Below are 16,039 nucleotides of genomic sequence, written 5' to 3'. Positions count from 1 at the left end.
TCATAAGTTATAAAAATGTTAAAATAGTAAAATGTGTATGCAATGAAAAAAAGCAAGTGTTGTTCATACTCTCAGAAGTTTCTACATATATACAAACAGACACATTACAATCATTAAAAATTTTTTTTTTAAGATTTTATTTATTTATTTGACAGAGAGAGACCACAAGTAGGCAGAGAGGCAGGCAGAGAGAGAGAGGAGGAAGCAGGCTCCCCGCTGAGCAGAGAGCCCGATGCGGGACTCCATCCCAGGACCCTGATATCATGACCTGAGCCGAAGGCATCGGCGTAACCCACTGAGCCACCCAGGCGCCCCATTAAAAATTTTTTTAAAAGATTTTACTTTTAAGTAATCTCTACACCCAAGGTGGGGCTCCAACTTACAACCCTGAGATTAAGAGTCACAGGCTCTACTGACTGAGCCAGTCAGGTGCCCCTAAAAATTTTTAATTGCGATAAAATATACATAATGAAGTTTGCCACCATTTTTAGTGCAGAATTCAGTAGTGTTAAGTGTATTTATGTTGTTTTTGTGTTTTGTTTTGTTTTGTTTTAAAGTGGGCTCCACACCCAGCATGGAGCCCAACATGGGGCTTGGACTCATGACCCTGAGAACAAGGCTTGAGCTGAATTCAAGAGTCAGATGCCTAACTGACTAAGACACCCAGGTACCCCAGGACATTTACATTGTTATGCAAACACTTTCCAGAACTATTTCATTTTCCAAAACCAAAACTATACTTTCTATCTCCCCTTCTTTCCGGCAACCAGCACTCTTTGTTTCTGAGTTTGATTACCCTAGGTACCTCCTATAAGTAGAATCATTCAGTATTTGTCTTTTTGTAACTGTTTTATTTCACTTTAGCACAGTGCCTTGGAGTTTCATCTGTGTTGCAGCATGTGTCAAAATTTCCTTCCTTTTTAAGGCCAAATAATACTGCACTGTGTGGATAGACCACACTTTGCTTATCCGTTTATCTGTCAGTGGACATCAGGGTTGCTTGCACCTTTTGAATATTGTGAATAACGTCACTGTGAACTCAAGTATACAAATATCTCTTCATAATCCTGCTTTCAGTTCTTTTGGGTATACACCCAGAAATGGGATTGCTGGCTCATATTATTTTTTTAAAGATTTTATTAATTATTTATTTGACAGATAGCGATCACAAGTAGGCAGAGAGGCAGGCAGAGAGAGAGAAAGGAGGACGCTGGCACCCTGCTGAGCGGAGAGCCCGATGTGGGGCTCCATCCCAGGACCCTGGGATCATGACTAGAGCCAAAGGCAGAGACTTTAACCCACTGAGCCACCCAGGCACGCTGCTGGCTCATATTAAATCAATGCATCTTCATATGAGTTTTTTTATTACACACATTATTCTCTAGCCTGCTTAAAAAAAATTTTTTTTTTTTTATAAGTAATCTCCACACCCAACATGAGGCTCAAACTCCCGGCCCTGAGGTCAAGAGTTGGCTGCTCCACTGACTGAGCCAGCCAGGTGCTCTTTTCATTTAATAGTATGAGTAGGATAGCTTTCCACAGAAGCCCTCCCTTATCCACATTATTCTTGATGCTGCACGGTATTACACCACACACATTCCCTGTGATTTATTTCCCCGAGATTCCTTTGAGAGATGTTAAGCTGTTTCCAATGTATAACAAACAGTTCTGCATTAAACATCATTATAAGTATTTGCTTACACATGTGTGAGAGAACATTTGTAAAATAAATTTCTCAAATACCTAGGTCAAAAGTTATGTATTTTTCACTTTGATAGACCATGTCAAAAGACTTGTAAAAAGGCACACAGATTTTACGCTCCCACAGAGAGGATGTCTGGGGCAAATTTCAAAAAGGTCCTTTTTTTTTTTTTTTTTTAAGCAGGTACAGTTTCTCAGGAGGCCACATACATTGCATATACAAGTTCTGAAGACTTTATATTATTTCAATTCTCATACTCTGTTATTGTTTACTTTTAACATGCGAGGATCCTGTCTTCCTAGCTAAATAATAAGATATTAAAGGCTGAACACAATTTACTATAAACATCCTCACTTTCACAGATAGTTTGGTTCCACAGATTTGCCAGAACTTGATTTGTACATAATATGAATGACAGTCTTGCTTTTTTAAAAAATATACATTCATTTCTTTATTTTTTATTAACATATAATGTATTATTTGTTTCAGGGGTACAGGTCTTTTTTTTTTTTAAGATTTTATTTATTCATTTGACAGATGGAGATCACAAGCAGGCAGAGAAGCAGGCAGAGAGAGAGGAGGAAGCAGGCTCCCCGCTGAGCAGAGAGCCCGATGCGGGGCTCGATCCCAGGACCCTGAGATCATGACCTGAGCCAAAGGCAGAGGCTTTAACCCACTGAGCCACCCAGGCGCCCCAGGTCTTTTTTTTACTTTTTATTTTGAGTAGGCTCCACACCCAACGTGGGGCTTGAACTCACAACATTGAGATCAAGAGTCACATTTCTACTGACTGTGCCAGCCAGGCACCCCAACAGACTGGCTTTTTGTGGGGGTTGTTTTTTTTTTTTTTTTTTTTTTACTTCAAAATGGAAAGGTCTTAAGTCTTTTCTTCTTCTTTTTTATCTTTCTTGTGTAGCTTTTCCAAGTGAAATAACTGGAGTCACTCAATTCTAACATCAACAATAACTGCCGCTAATATTTATATTTGAGCATGCACTACTATGAAACAATATTGTCCAAAAATGCTTGACATGTGTCATCTCACTCAGGGCTCACCATACAAGACGGGTGCTATTCTATCTGTATCTTATCAGGGAGAACTGAGGCTCAGTGAGGTTAACTGAGTTGGCCAATGTCACACACCTGGAAAGCAGCAGTTTTCCACAGAGAATTCCAGCCCATTTCTTTCCCCAGTCCACACTTTCCATCCCTGCACCATATTGTCATGGCATATAACTTTCAGCTAATCCAATTTATCATCCATACATCAGTCAACCAGATATCTTCATTTGGGGTGGAGGGGGCAGTGATTAAAGTGATTAGAAGTTTCCTCATTTGTGGAAGATCCCCATTTGGGGGGATGTCATCTTTCAGAAAGTGGTTATCTCCAAATACTCTTATTGTTCTCAACTATAAATATACTCATGAAAGAAAAATGTTTCTTAGATAAAGATCATGACTTCCTTCAACTTTTACATTTCACATGCACATAAGAAGCACCAGAGAAGAATTCTAACTATTTTCACTAAGGCCAACTGGGAAACCCACATTTTAGAAAATGACGAGCATAATAGGGTTAACACTACTTTGAACTTTCATAAATTAGTCCTCAAATTTTATAACATTAAAGGGGCTTGGCTCCAGTGAAAACTCTTATTTTTTTTTTAAAGATTTTGTTTATTTATTTGACAGACAGAGATCGCAAGAGGCAGAGAGGCAGGCAGAGAGTGAGAGAGAGGAAGAAGCAAGCTTCCCGTTGAGTAGAGAGCCTGACAGGGCTCAAATCCAGGACACTGAGATCATGACCTGAGCCTAAGGCAGAGGCTTAACCCACTGAGCCACCCATGTGCCCCTCCAGTGAAAACTCTTCTTATAGAATAATCAAGATCTTTCTACACATGTCCAGTTGGCCATGGAAACAGAGAGCATCCATAAAGATATAGAGCGTCCATATTCAGTTTTTACCCTGTGAAATAATGAACACAACATTCATAAATTATAAAAAGAAAAAAGGAAGTTCAACTTCATACAATAGAGAGTGAACATATATAAAGCACTACCACCTAATAGATCCCACATGTTTCATAAATAGTTCAGGTAAATTCACCATTTCAAATCCACAATAAGCTAACAGGTACCAGGATTGTGGGGGGAGGGGAGGGTGGAAAAGTTGAAGAGAGGAGACAAGGTTTGCACCAACCTTTGAGGGAACTATGTTTTTTCCTACTACTTGTCCTTTGATACAATCATCCATTAGAATAGACTGATGGTTTGGGATACTGTTACCTAGAACCAAAATTCTCATGATTTTATCAAGTGCAAAATCTGCTGGGGTTGGCACCTACCCCAATTTAGTGCCCAGGGTCCATCCACAAACTCCCCTGGTGGATGCAACTCACAGACACAGACATCCAAGAGCATACCTTCTTCTTCTTTTTACTGGTAATCCTAGATTTCCTGCTATTTTTCCAAATAGATCTGAAGGTATCAGAAGACATTTGAGGAGTGACTGTAATTTTTAAGACTGGGAGTTTACCTGAGAGGGGAAGAACATAGTAGTAAATCAGTAGGATATCTCACAACTCCATTTGATGGATTGGGTTTTCGCTTCTGAGAGGGGGATTCTCCCACATTCTTATGAACTGGGCAACTTTCCTCTCACCTAATACCTTTTGCCTATATCTTCTTGATGTGAGTGATCCATAACAATTTATTTCTATAATAACTTCTCATTCCAGTCCTTTCTTTCCCATTCCTAAATTCACATGTTAACCTGGATAATTGTAGAAGTCTTCCAACTGGTCTTCATCGCTTCAGACTTCCCCGCCTCCCAAATCCATTCTGCAATCTACTTCCAGATTAATCATCTGAAAGTGAAACTCTTATCTTGTCATTCATCACCTCTAATACTTTACTGACTCTTCATCTTCACTGGACCTCTCTTGGTTTTACTTGTCCAGCTTGCATTTATTTTAGCTTCTTTCTGGAACAGAATCTTGAGTTTACTTTGGGGTTCCACTCCCCTGTGCTCCAGGGGTGGATGGGCACATAACCCGGATCTGGTGAATTAGCGGATTTACTCTCCCTGACACAGCAATTGGTTAACAGGTGTGCATGTGACTCATGATGGTCCTGTGAAATCAGGAGAAAGGCGCTTTCTTGAGATTAAACTGGTACAATGTAAATTTATGGCCTGTGCTGCCCAAAATGCCACTGTGTGGGAATAAAGTCAGCACAAGCAGACTATATTGCTTTATTGCTTTATCTGCCTGAGAATGAAGTTAGCACAAGCAGAATTTCCAGGAGAGGAAGGTAGGTAGCGTTACTTGAACCGCTAAATCCAGCTGGATCTGTAGCTAGAACCACCCCTGGACTTCTAGTAATATTATGGGTCAACAGTTTGGTGTGTGTGTACTTAGATCAGTTTATGTTGGTCTTGTAGCACTTGAAACCAAGATTTCTCATTGATTTTCCAATACAATCCAGCAATATTGTGATTTCTAGGAAATATATATTTGGATTATTCAGATTTCCCATATATATTTGGTCTTTGTCCAGGGTTCCTGGTTCCCACACCTTTGGAATTTCCTGATCAATAAGAGAAATGGGAGCATCTTTTGGTCTCTTAGGTGTGTGTGGGGGATGGGTAAAACAGGTGATGGGGTTTAGAGTATACTTACCACGATGAACACTGAGTAATGTACACTTGAAGCTAATAGAACACTCCATGTTAACTCCACTGGATTTTTTTTTAAAAAGAAAACTTAAATAGGGCACCTGGGTGGCTCAGTGGGTTAAGCCACTGCCTTCGGCTCAGGTCATGATCTCAGGGTCCTGGGATCGAGTCCCGCATCAGGCTTTCTGCTCAGCGGGGAGCCTGCTTCCTCCTCTCTCTCTCTCTCTCTCTCTCTCTCTGCCTGCCTCTCTGCCTACTTGTGATCTCTCTGTCTGTCAAATAAATAAATAAAATCTAAAAAAAAAAAAGAAAACTTAAATATAATATTTGGTCCCTTGTTCTCAGTTCCTTAAAACGCCTTAGAGCGGTAAAGTTGAAATGGGTGCCTCGTTGTTCTTAACAAGCCCCTTTCCACCACACCTGAGTTTATGTTAATGAGGAGACTTTTGGACAGCACCTAAGGATGGGGCTGGTTGCCAGGGGAACCAACCATAGAGGGAATGTTAGAGCTTTCTCTAACCCTGATTGTCCGGGGAGGGGAAAGGGGCCGGAGGTTGAATCAATCACCATTGGCCAATGATTTAATCATCCATGCCTACGTAATAAAGCCTCCATAAAAATCTGAAGGATGGGATTCTAAGAGCTTCCAGGTTGGGAAGCCTGGAATGCTTCCACGTGCCACCATGCTGGGCTCCAAACTCCATGAGGACAGAGCTGCTTTGTTCAAGACCTCACCCTCGGTATCTCTTCATCTGTCTATTGATTTGTATCCTTTATGATAACCCAGCAATCATGGTTTCCTGGGTCATTATAGCCATTCTAGCCAATTAATCAAACCCAAGGAGGGGCTCATGAGAACCTCAGCTTTATGGCGAATCAGAAGCCCAGGTAGCAATATGGACTTGCTATTGATGTCCGATGTGGTGGTGGTAGGGAGGGGACTGTCTTGTGGGACTGAGCCCTTAACCTGTGGAATCTGATGCTAAGCTCCTGGTAGGTAGGGTCAGAATGGAGTTGAACTGTAGGCCACCCAGCTAGTATTTGGGAATTGCTTGGTGGTGTGTGGGAAACTTACTCCCACACATCAAAACTGGGATCAGAATAATAAGACTCAAATACCTAGCATGCCATTCACAGAGCCTGTGTCAACCCATCCTTCTGTTATTTCCCATGGTACTTGCCCTTCTCCCCCTTCTTGTTTCTCATCCAGCCAGATGGCCGGGTCCTGCCTGCAGGGCCCCAGGGGCCCCAGGCTGTAGTTTTTGGGGGTCAGGATACACTAGGAAGAAGCCAGAAGCAGGAAGGTAAGTAGGAAATATGGTGGAGAGGAAAAATAAGAACCTTAAATATAGTACTGCATGTACTATAAATAAGTATTTAAAAATAGTACTGCCTGACCCTCCAAAGGATCAGTTGAAGTTGAAATATGAAAATGGTTGTAGGGATGTGGGAAAAAAAATCAGCCTGGGCGCAGTAAAGGGTAGTGGAGGGTAAGATGGATGAAAATGGGTAAGTGACCTGGGGGTGTAAGACAATATAGCTCATAATTTCAGGACTTAGAAAGGGCCAGAAACTGTGTCACTGAGGACTTGGGTGATACATATGTGCCTGGAAGATAAGCGCTATTTGGATGTTTTCCTCCGGTGAGCAGTACTTACTGGTACTTGGTGTGATCATTCTAGTCCAAGGGTCATTCCTGTGGGTCATCACACAAAAAAGGCATGGTTGTGGGGGAAACATTGCTCTGATACTTCAGGGTGGGGCCGGGCCATAATAAAATTTAAGGCAATAGTCTCCCAGGGCTGTGCCTAGATTGAGAAGCACTCATGTTTCCTAGGTCTAATTTTGCCCCAGTGTCTTCCGTGATTCCTTATAGAGCAGAAGGTTATACAGATAGAGGTCTGCTAGGTGACTTGAGCATGTGGAATGTCTAATAAAGACCCTGGTGTCTCACTTGGGCCACTCTGGAGGGGTTACTGGCTTCAAAGGCCTTTGGCCAGGTCTGGTGTAGACCAGCTGACCTATTGATCATAATCTAAAGGAGCTTGAGCCAAGTACCTGTAATTCCCTGACTAATATCTTTTCTGAACTTATTTTCTAACAGAGCTCAGATTTTTCTTAGGGTAGCAATGTGCCAAGCTAAAAATTAGGGATGGGTATGTGACGTGCTTCTGACCAGCTGGAAATAAGCATAGGTGTGCTGGGGGATTTCTGAGACTTCCTCATAGAGGTACCAGTACTTTCTCCTTGTCCCTTCCTTCTTCTGGTCTGGAATGAAGACAGGAGGCTTGCAGTGAAGCAGCCACCTACAGCTATGAGGATATAAACCATCTGCTAAGGCTGATGGTGGAGAAAGAGAAAGGCATGATGCCAGGACGGGTCTACACTGGCTCAGTCCTCTGCTAGCTGATGAAGCCCCTATATCTGGTCCTGTTCCAGGTAGCCAAATAGCACCTCTAACTGAGGCAGAATTCAACAGCAAATAGGAAGAAATCATAGTCAGGGAGAAAAACAAAGCTCAGAGTTGAAAAAACGAAGACAGGTTCAAATGTAGAGGAAGACAGGAATTTCAAAAAGAAAACAAGGCCCAGGGGCGCCTGGGTGGCTCAGTGGGTTAAGCCGCTGCCTTCGGCTCAGGTCATGATCTCAGGGTCCTGGGATCGAGTCCTGCATCGGGCTCTCTGCTCAGCAGGGAGCCTGCTTCTCTCTCTCTCTCTCTGCCTGCCTCTCCATCTACTTGTGATTTCTCTCTGTCAAATAAATAAATAAAATTTAAAAAAAAAAGAAAAAATAAAAAAAAAAAGAAAACAAGGCCCAAAGTCTTGACCACTGTGACAGTCAGGAGGGAGATGCTCAGGCTGTGAGGAGTGTTGGGGGCTGGAAACCACCTGACAGGGGGTCAGTAGTGTGGTATGGGGGCCTGCTGGAGGTCTCAGAGGAGTTATGCGACAGCCACACCCACAAAAGACAGTCATGTTCCCTAACACCATACTTCTGGTCATCTTTTTCATTTCTTTATGAAACTCTAGCCATTCATAAACATTCTATAGAGTGTGTGAGGCCTCCAACTCCTTGGTGGAAGCTAAGGTGACTTAAGATAGTATTAGATATTGGGCTCCCTGGGTGGCTCAGTTGGTTAAGCATTTGCCTTTAGCTCAGGTCATGACCTCAGGGTCCTGGGATTGAGCCCCAAGTCAGGCTCCACACTCAGTGGGGAGTCTGCTTGTCTCTCTGCCCCTACCCCACTAGTGCGCTCGCTCTCTCTCTCAAATAAAATCTTTTTAAAAAGATGGTTTTAGATATTGACATGGAATTACATAACAATAAATCACATGGTAGAAAGCTATCCAGTTTTCAATTCTCTTAAAATATAAACAAAGTAATGCATACTTATAGCTAAAAAATTAAACAGGGCTAAAAAGTTTATAATGAAAAGCGACAGACCCTTGTCTTTTGCCTCAACATCCCCAGTCTTCTTTTCCAGAGACAACCACTTTTAACTCACTCATCTGTTTTTCATGAGATTTACTGCCTATTTCAAACAAAGTGTTTTATATTATTGGTATTTCCAGTAAAAATTTATTTTATTTATTTATTTTTAAGACTTTATTTGACAGAGAGAGAGAGACAGTGACAGAAGGAACACAGGAAGGGGGAGTGGGAGAGGGTGAAGCAGGCTTTCGGCAAAGCAGGGCTTGATCCCAGGACTCTGGGACCATGACCTAAGCCAAAGGCAGACAGTTAACAAATGAGCCACCCAGGAGCCCCTCCAGTAAAAATTTTATATATTGACTGCTATCACTTCCTCTCACCAAACCTCCCAATAGTGATATTGCACAATTTTTAGTTAAATCAACACTTGGTGTATTGACTGGTATGGTCATATACATTTTGTTCACAGTGTTTCCCTTTCTTATATAACTTTTTTTAAAGATTATTTTTAAGTAATCTTTATACCCAGCTTGAATGTACAACTCCAAGATCAGGAGTCACACACTGTACTTACTGAGCCAGCCAGGTGCCCCACTTACATGACTTTCTTCTGAGTTAATAATTGTCTTTTTCCTTTGCACTGTTTTCTGTGTACCTATTCTAAGAATTTCCCCCAATTTCTTTTCTTTGCCATACACCCCTATTTCTTGCAAAATACTTAAGTATGCCCAATGCTCTATTCAGTTTTTATTGCAGTGTCCCTCCTTTCTGGAGTGTCCTATTTTCTGGCTCCAATTTGGACTCATTCTGACCCTCAAACATCATCTGGGATTCCCTTTCCAATTTTCTGTACTGGTTCTCCTGATTTCAGGATTCTCCATTCTTCATCTTTGTGGTTTACTCTTATTTTGCTCAAATGTGTTCTCCGGGAGCTTCCTAGGAAACAGGAGGCACACAGTTTGAGTTCTTGTGCTCTAAAAACATCTTTATTTCATCCTCATACTTGGTTAGGAGTTGGAAATGTATAGAGCTCTCACAGAGTTGTCATGTCAGCCTCCCATAGTTTCTAGCGTCCAGTCAGAAATCTGATGTCCTTCTGAGTCCCAGTCCTTCGTATAGAATATACGGTATTTAGCTGTAAGTTGTTGGATTCTCCCCTTTGTTCCTAGTGTTCTGAATGCCATGGTGAAATAGCATTTATCATTCACTGTTGCTGGGCACTCAATGGGCTCTTTCAACATGCAGATTTATGTCTGTTCGTTCAGGGAAAGTTCCTGATGTATTTGACAATTATTTGACGATGGCCTCTCCCTGCTTTTCTCTGGTCTCTCCTTCTGAACTATGAGTTAAATGCTGGTGTTCACAGATTGACCCTGTCTCATATAGTCTCACCAATTTTTCGTCCTATTTTTTAAAGACTTCATCCTTCACAGTTGGTTTTGAAATTTTTATTTTGGCTATCATTTTTATTTGCCAAGAGCTTTTTCTTATTTTTCCAATTATTCATTTTTCCTAGCATCCTGTTGTTTTACAGATGCATTCTCTTCTGTTTCCCTGGAGAAATTTTAACTAATTTCTTTTCTTTATTTATTTATTTTTAAAAATATTTTCTGTATTGTCTCTGTATCTTCAGAGTTCTCTTTGTCTCTGTGTTTCAGGCTTGGTTTCCTATGTTGAAGACTTGTGTGAAGTGTCTGGAGATTCTCAGATTTTTGTTCACAGTCAATGGCTGACGGGAGCTCCTCTGTCTGAGTAGGGCTTGCTTCCCTGCTGGGCTTCTTTGAATGAAGAGGGGTCAGCATCTGTTGTTCCTTTCTCTGGGGCTACTCAGTTTATCAAAGAATACCCCAGAGGCGCCTGGGTGGCTCAGACAGTTAAGCATCTGACTCTTGATTTTGGCTCAGGTCATGATCTCAGGGTTGTGAGATCAAGTCCTGTGTCGGGCTCCATGCTGGGCATGGAGCTGGCTTGAGATAATCTCTCCCTCTCTCTCTCTGCCCACCCCCCCTCCACACTCTTGTGCATGTTCTCTCAAAGTAAATAAATTAATAAATAAAAAGAACACCCCAGTCTTCTATATGGCTATGAGCCTCCAGAAGCAGGGCAGACAAAGGTGGCTCAGGCAATGGGAAAGGCTGAGTCCCAAGTGCTGTGTGTAGAATTTTCCCTAATCCTCCTCTTTTTAGTTTATTCCACCCTCAGTCTCCACCATGCTGCCTGTCCTGGGTCTGCTGAAAGGCTCTGTTTAATTTTTCCAGAGACAACTCCCTAACTGGTCTTCCTTCTTTTACCCTCTTCTCAAATCTGTTTTCAACTTAGACCTGGAGTAATCCTGTTAAGATGTGGGTCAGATCTGGTCTCCTCTCAAAATTCTCCAATGCTTTTCCATCTCAGTAAAGTTAAAAACCACGGTCCTCATAATTGCCTAGAAAGGCCCCCTGCTCTCCATGCTTGCTTCTTGGAATTTGTTTGTCCTATGACCCTCCCATTCTTTCTCACTCCACTCCAGCCATACTGGCTTCCATGCTGGCTTTAGAACACACTAGCTGGGGTGACTGGGTGGCTCAGTGGGTTAAGCCTCTGCCTTCAGCTCAGGTTATGATCTCAGGGTCCTGGGATTGAACCCTGCATCGGACTCTCTGCATGGCAGGGAACTGCTTCCTCCTCTTTCTCTCTCTGCCTGCCTTTTCGCCTACTTGTGATCTCTCTCTGTCAAATAAAATCTTGGGGTGCCTGGGTGGCTCAGTGGGTTAAAGGCTCTGCCTTCAGCTCAGGTCATGACCCCAGGGTCCTGGGATCGAGCCCCGCATTGGGCTCTCTGCGTGGCAGGGAGCCTGCTTCCTCCTCTCTCTCTGCCTGCCTCTCTGCCTACTTGTGATCTCTGTCTGTCAAATAAACAAATAAATAATAATACTGTTTAAAATAAATAAATAAATAAATAAATAAATAAATAGATAGATAGATAGATAAAATCTTTACAAAAAAAAATAGAACACATCAGCTGGTCTCCTGCCATAAACCTTTGCACCTGCTGCTCTGCTTACCTGGACTGCTCTTTTCCCAGATATCTATGTGGCTTGCTCCCGCACACCTTCCTGTCTTTACTTAAACATTTCTTCTTAATACAGTCTTCTCTGGCTACCTCAACTAAACTCCCCATCCCCTGACATACATGCTTTATCTCCCTTTCTTGCTTTATTTTTTCCCTTAAGTATGATCTCCAAATGATATACAATAATATATATTTCACTTCTCTATATAGTTGGTTTACTGTCTGTCATCCACTAGGAAGTCAGATCCATGAAAGCAGGGAGTCACTGCTCAACTCAAACAAGGCCTGGTATTTGTGGGGTGTCCCGATTGGGTGCTCTGGTTGGGTGGAGGCTGGCAACACATATGGTGAAAGAATTCACCGAAGGTAGAATAAAAGAGATAAAAGCAGTGGACAGGACAGCAAAGGACTGTCTGCTATGAGGCGGTGGTGAGGGGCCACAGTTACAAGGCAGAGTGGGGAGGCAAGGAACTATGGAATTGTCCCTTTATTTAAATTTTAGGACCTGTGCCTGTTTATAATAGGTCAGCTAGTGCCTATGGCTATTTCAAGCCAGGTCATTTAATGAGCCTGTTTGCATTTGGCTCAGTGATCACTGTGGGCCCCCTTTGCCTTGTTCTACAGCATTTAATAAATTAATGTTAAAATAAATAAATAAGAATGGATAAATGAATTGATCCTGAAGTCTTCCATTGGTTTTTTCTTTTAAATTAAAAAAGCAACCCTATAAAATGTAAACAGCAGTTTTTCCCTCTGCTAAACTTTTTTTTTTTTTTTTTAATTGGTAACAAGTGAGGTTGCTGGGTGCTTGTGTGGCTCGGTCACTTAAGCGTCTGCCTTTGGCTGAGGTCATGATCTCAGGGTCCTGGGATTGAGCCCCTCATTGTGCTCCCCACTCAGCAGAGAACCTGCTTCTCCCTCTCCACCACACTCCTGCCCTCTCTTGCTACCTCTGTCGCTATCTCTTTTTCTCTCAGATAAATAAATAAAATCTTAAAAAAAAAAAAAAAAAACCAAGTGACTTTGCTGATGTTTCTGCGAAAGCTTTCATTATGTGTGTGTTTTCCATCATTAAAGGTAGTTCATTAAGAATTCCTTGGTAGACAAATAAATGTCTTTGTGCTGTTAATTTGGATTTAATGAAAGAAATAGAATCAGGATTAGAAATTAGCCTGTTAACTTGCAAATTATAAGAACACATAAGCAATCAAAAGAAGAACATTAGTTCTATAATCACTGATATTACTAATTGCTTTTAATGTTTAAAAGGATGCCATTAAGGCTAAATGGCAAGAGATTTCCCTGTAGAATCCAATCAGCTAACTCCATTTTGAAGAGTCTTTCTTGGTGTTCAAACTAATGATCTTAAGTGTTCCATCAGAAACATGCCATAATTATTTTGGTTCAAAATGTGGATGCATTCAAGCTACTCATGAATTATACTACCGTATTTGGGGGAGAAATGCTTTTCTGAACTATACATTGTTTTTAAGTGCTTTTTAAACGAGAAGCTATATTTTCAGGTGGGTATTTCATAATCATCTTCCCCATTCACACAAATTGAACCATTTACTAAGCAAGCCCCAAATAAGTACTTGATGAGAACCATTTTCTGTCAAATCAGCTGAGACTGTCCATCATTAGCACTCACTACAGTAATGACTGAAAATTGCCTGCAGCCGTTAATAAAGTCTTCCACCACAGGGTATGGTGAGAAAGTGACCACGGTGCTAAGGAAAATCAAATGAAATCACTAACCTGCTTTCAGCCTATTGAGCTTAAAGTCTAATTTAAATTCATTTTAGAGCAGTAATTCCATTGCATTTGAATTCAACTGAAGTAGACTAGAAGTAGATGTTCTGTTTCTCCAAAATAAAGGGATAGTTCAAAAATCTTGGGATCATTTGGTTGGCTGTGAAGAAATGATGATACAGTGGTTTTAGTTTAAAAATGGCAACACATGGGGCGCCTGGGTGGCTCAGTGGTTTGGGCTGCTGCCTTCGGCTCGGGTCATGATCTCAGGGTCCTGGGATCGAGCCCCGCATTGGGCTCTCTGCTCCGCAGGAAGCCTGCTTCCCTCTCTCTCTCTCTCTCTCTCTGCCTGCCTCTCTGCCTACTTGTGATCTCTGCCTGTCAAATAAATAAATAAAATCTTTAAAAAAAAATGGCAACACAGTAGACAGTAATGTTATAATTCTTCTCTTTAAAACTGCCAGTGTTAGGGGGCCCCTGGGTGGCTCAGTGGGTTAAAGCCTCTGCCTTTGGCTCAGGTTATGATCCCAGGGTCCTGGGATCGAGCCCCGAGTTGGGCTCTCTGCTCTGCAGGGAGCCTGCCTTTCCCTCTCTCTCTGCTTGCCTACTTGTGATTTCTGTCTGTCAAATAAATAAAATCTTAAAACAAACAAACCTGGCATTGTTAGAAAAAAAAATGCAATCTAAAACTATGCCATGTCTCTAAAGTCATTTTATCAAAGAAATGATAAAGACCAATCCAATGCTTTTACTACTTAATTCTCTCTATGTAACTTGCCAGATAATGACAAAATTTCTTCCTCGCCTTTTTTTTTTTAAGATTTTATTTATTTATTTGAGAGAGAGAGACAATGAGAGAGAGCATGAGCGAGGAGAAGGTCAGAGGGAGAAGCAGACTCCCCATGGAGCTGGGAGCCTGATGCGGGACTCGATCCCGGGACTCCGGGATCATGACCTGAGCCGAAGGCAGTCGTCCAACCAACTGAGCCACCCAGGCGTCCCTCTTCCTTGCCTTTTTGAAAATTCACATTCAATTAATTAACATATATTACTGGTTTCAAGCGTACGGGTTTGTGATTTATCAGTCTTATATAAGTCTCTCCCCCATTTGTTTATTTATTTATTTATTTGACAGAGAGAGGGAGAGAGATCACAAGTAGGCAGAGAGAGGGAGAAGCAGGCTCCCTGCTGAGCAGAGAACCCAATGGGGGGCTCCATCCCAGGACCCTGAAAGAACATGACCTCAGCTGAAGGCAGAGGCTCAACCCACTGAGCCACCCAGGTGACCCTGAGCTTTATTGGAAATGCCGCCTTCCTCATCTTCTCTCTATCAGCAATGAGAACGGCTATCGTTAATTCTGGTCATGCATATTAATGAAAGCAGGAGGGCAGGGTTAGCCCATGTTAAATAAATAACTCATTCCATAGGTGATTCTCTCATTTTCAAAGGATAACATGGTCATAAGGGACCATTCATACTCTCCTGATGTCAATCACAATTAAGCAATCTTTGACGGTCCAGCAAGCGAGTCAGAATCTTGTAAGGATGTTGATTGAGTTTTCCAATTGCTGTCTGGAAAAATATCTGCAGGTTGGGTTGCGGGGGAGAATAGAGAATAGGAGAGGGTCCCTCAGATAATATTGCTTACAGCAGCCCACCCCTAATCTGTGTTTTCTCTTTCCACAGCTCCTGTTACCCATGGTCAGGAAGCAGATGGTCTTCCTTCTGCGGAATCATCAGAAGGTCAGTAGTACCATAGCGCCATGGTGTCATTCCCCTCCCTTCATCTCCTCATGCAGGTTTTGTCATTGTTCATCATCACAAGAAGAAGAGCGAGTATGGTGCAGTAAGATATTTTGAGAGAAAGACCCCCATTCACCAATTTTTATTATAGTATACTGTCATAAGTATTCTAGATTACTATTTATTATTGTTAATCTCTTACTGTGCCCATTTATAAATTAAACTCTCATAAGTATGCTTGTATAGGAAAAAAAAAACCACAGTATATGTACAGTTTGGTCCTATCTGCAGTTTCAGGCATCCACTGGGGATCTTGGAACATGTTCCCCATGCATAAGGGGAGACTACTGTGCTTAGGTCAAAGACAACCAATGATATCAGAAAAGTTCTTGAACTCTGTGCAAATCATGGAGTAAATGGACATAAGGGTAGGTGGCTTATGACAGTGCTCCTGGTCATCACATAGCTCAGGCCAGTTATTTGATGAAAAAAGTAGAGCAGGCTATGAGCAATATAGCATTTAGGGGTGAGTAGATATGGACAAGTGGAAGGGAACACAAAACACACTCTGTACCTGTCTTTCTGGCTCTCAGTGCTTCAAGTATGTCAGCAGCAGCCATCTCTCCCAGGACATTGTTTCTGAGGTCAATTTCCCTTAAGTGAGCAGAGTATGTGATCAGG

General features: G+C 41.9%; 1 protein-coding gene across 8 annotated transcripts in view; it reads right to left on the bottom strand.

Moving 5' to 3' along the window:
* Positions 1 to 3,358: 3,358 nt before the first annotated feature.
* Positions 3,359 to 16,039, bottom strand: part of LOC309854062 (uncharacterized protein) — a 46,220-nt gene continuing 33,539 nt past the window's right edge. For 6 of the 8 annotated variants that reach the window (XM_082712759.1, XM_082712760.1, XM_082712758.1 and 3 more), the window contains 3 exons: positions 15,933 to 16,039; positions 4,126 to 4,238; positions 3,359 to 3,668 (listed from right to left, as the gene is read on the bottom strand). In XM_082712759.1, coding sequence (XP_082568885.1) covers positions 3,657 to 3,668; positions 4,126 to 4,238; positions 15,933 to 16,039 — 232 coding nt within the window. In that variant the 3' untranslated portion in view covers positions 3,359 to 3,656. The remainder of the gene's footprint in view (positions 3,669 to 4,125; positions 4,239 to 15,932) is intronic. The other 2 variants (XR_014306083.1, XM_082712762.1) reach the window with 2 other exon arrangements.

This window comes from Mustela nivalis (assembly GCF_964662115.1).
Source record: "Mustela nivalis genome assembly, chromosome: 1".
Lineage (NCBI taxonomy): Eukaryota > Metazoa > Chordata > Mammalia > Carnivora > Mustelidae > Mustela > Mustela nivalis.
This window is presented reverse-complemented; position numbering and strand designations above follow the sequence as displayed.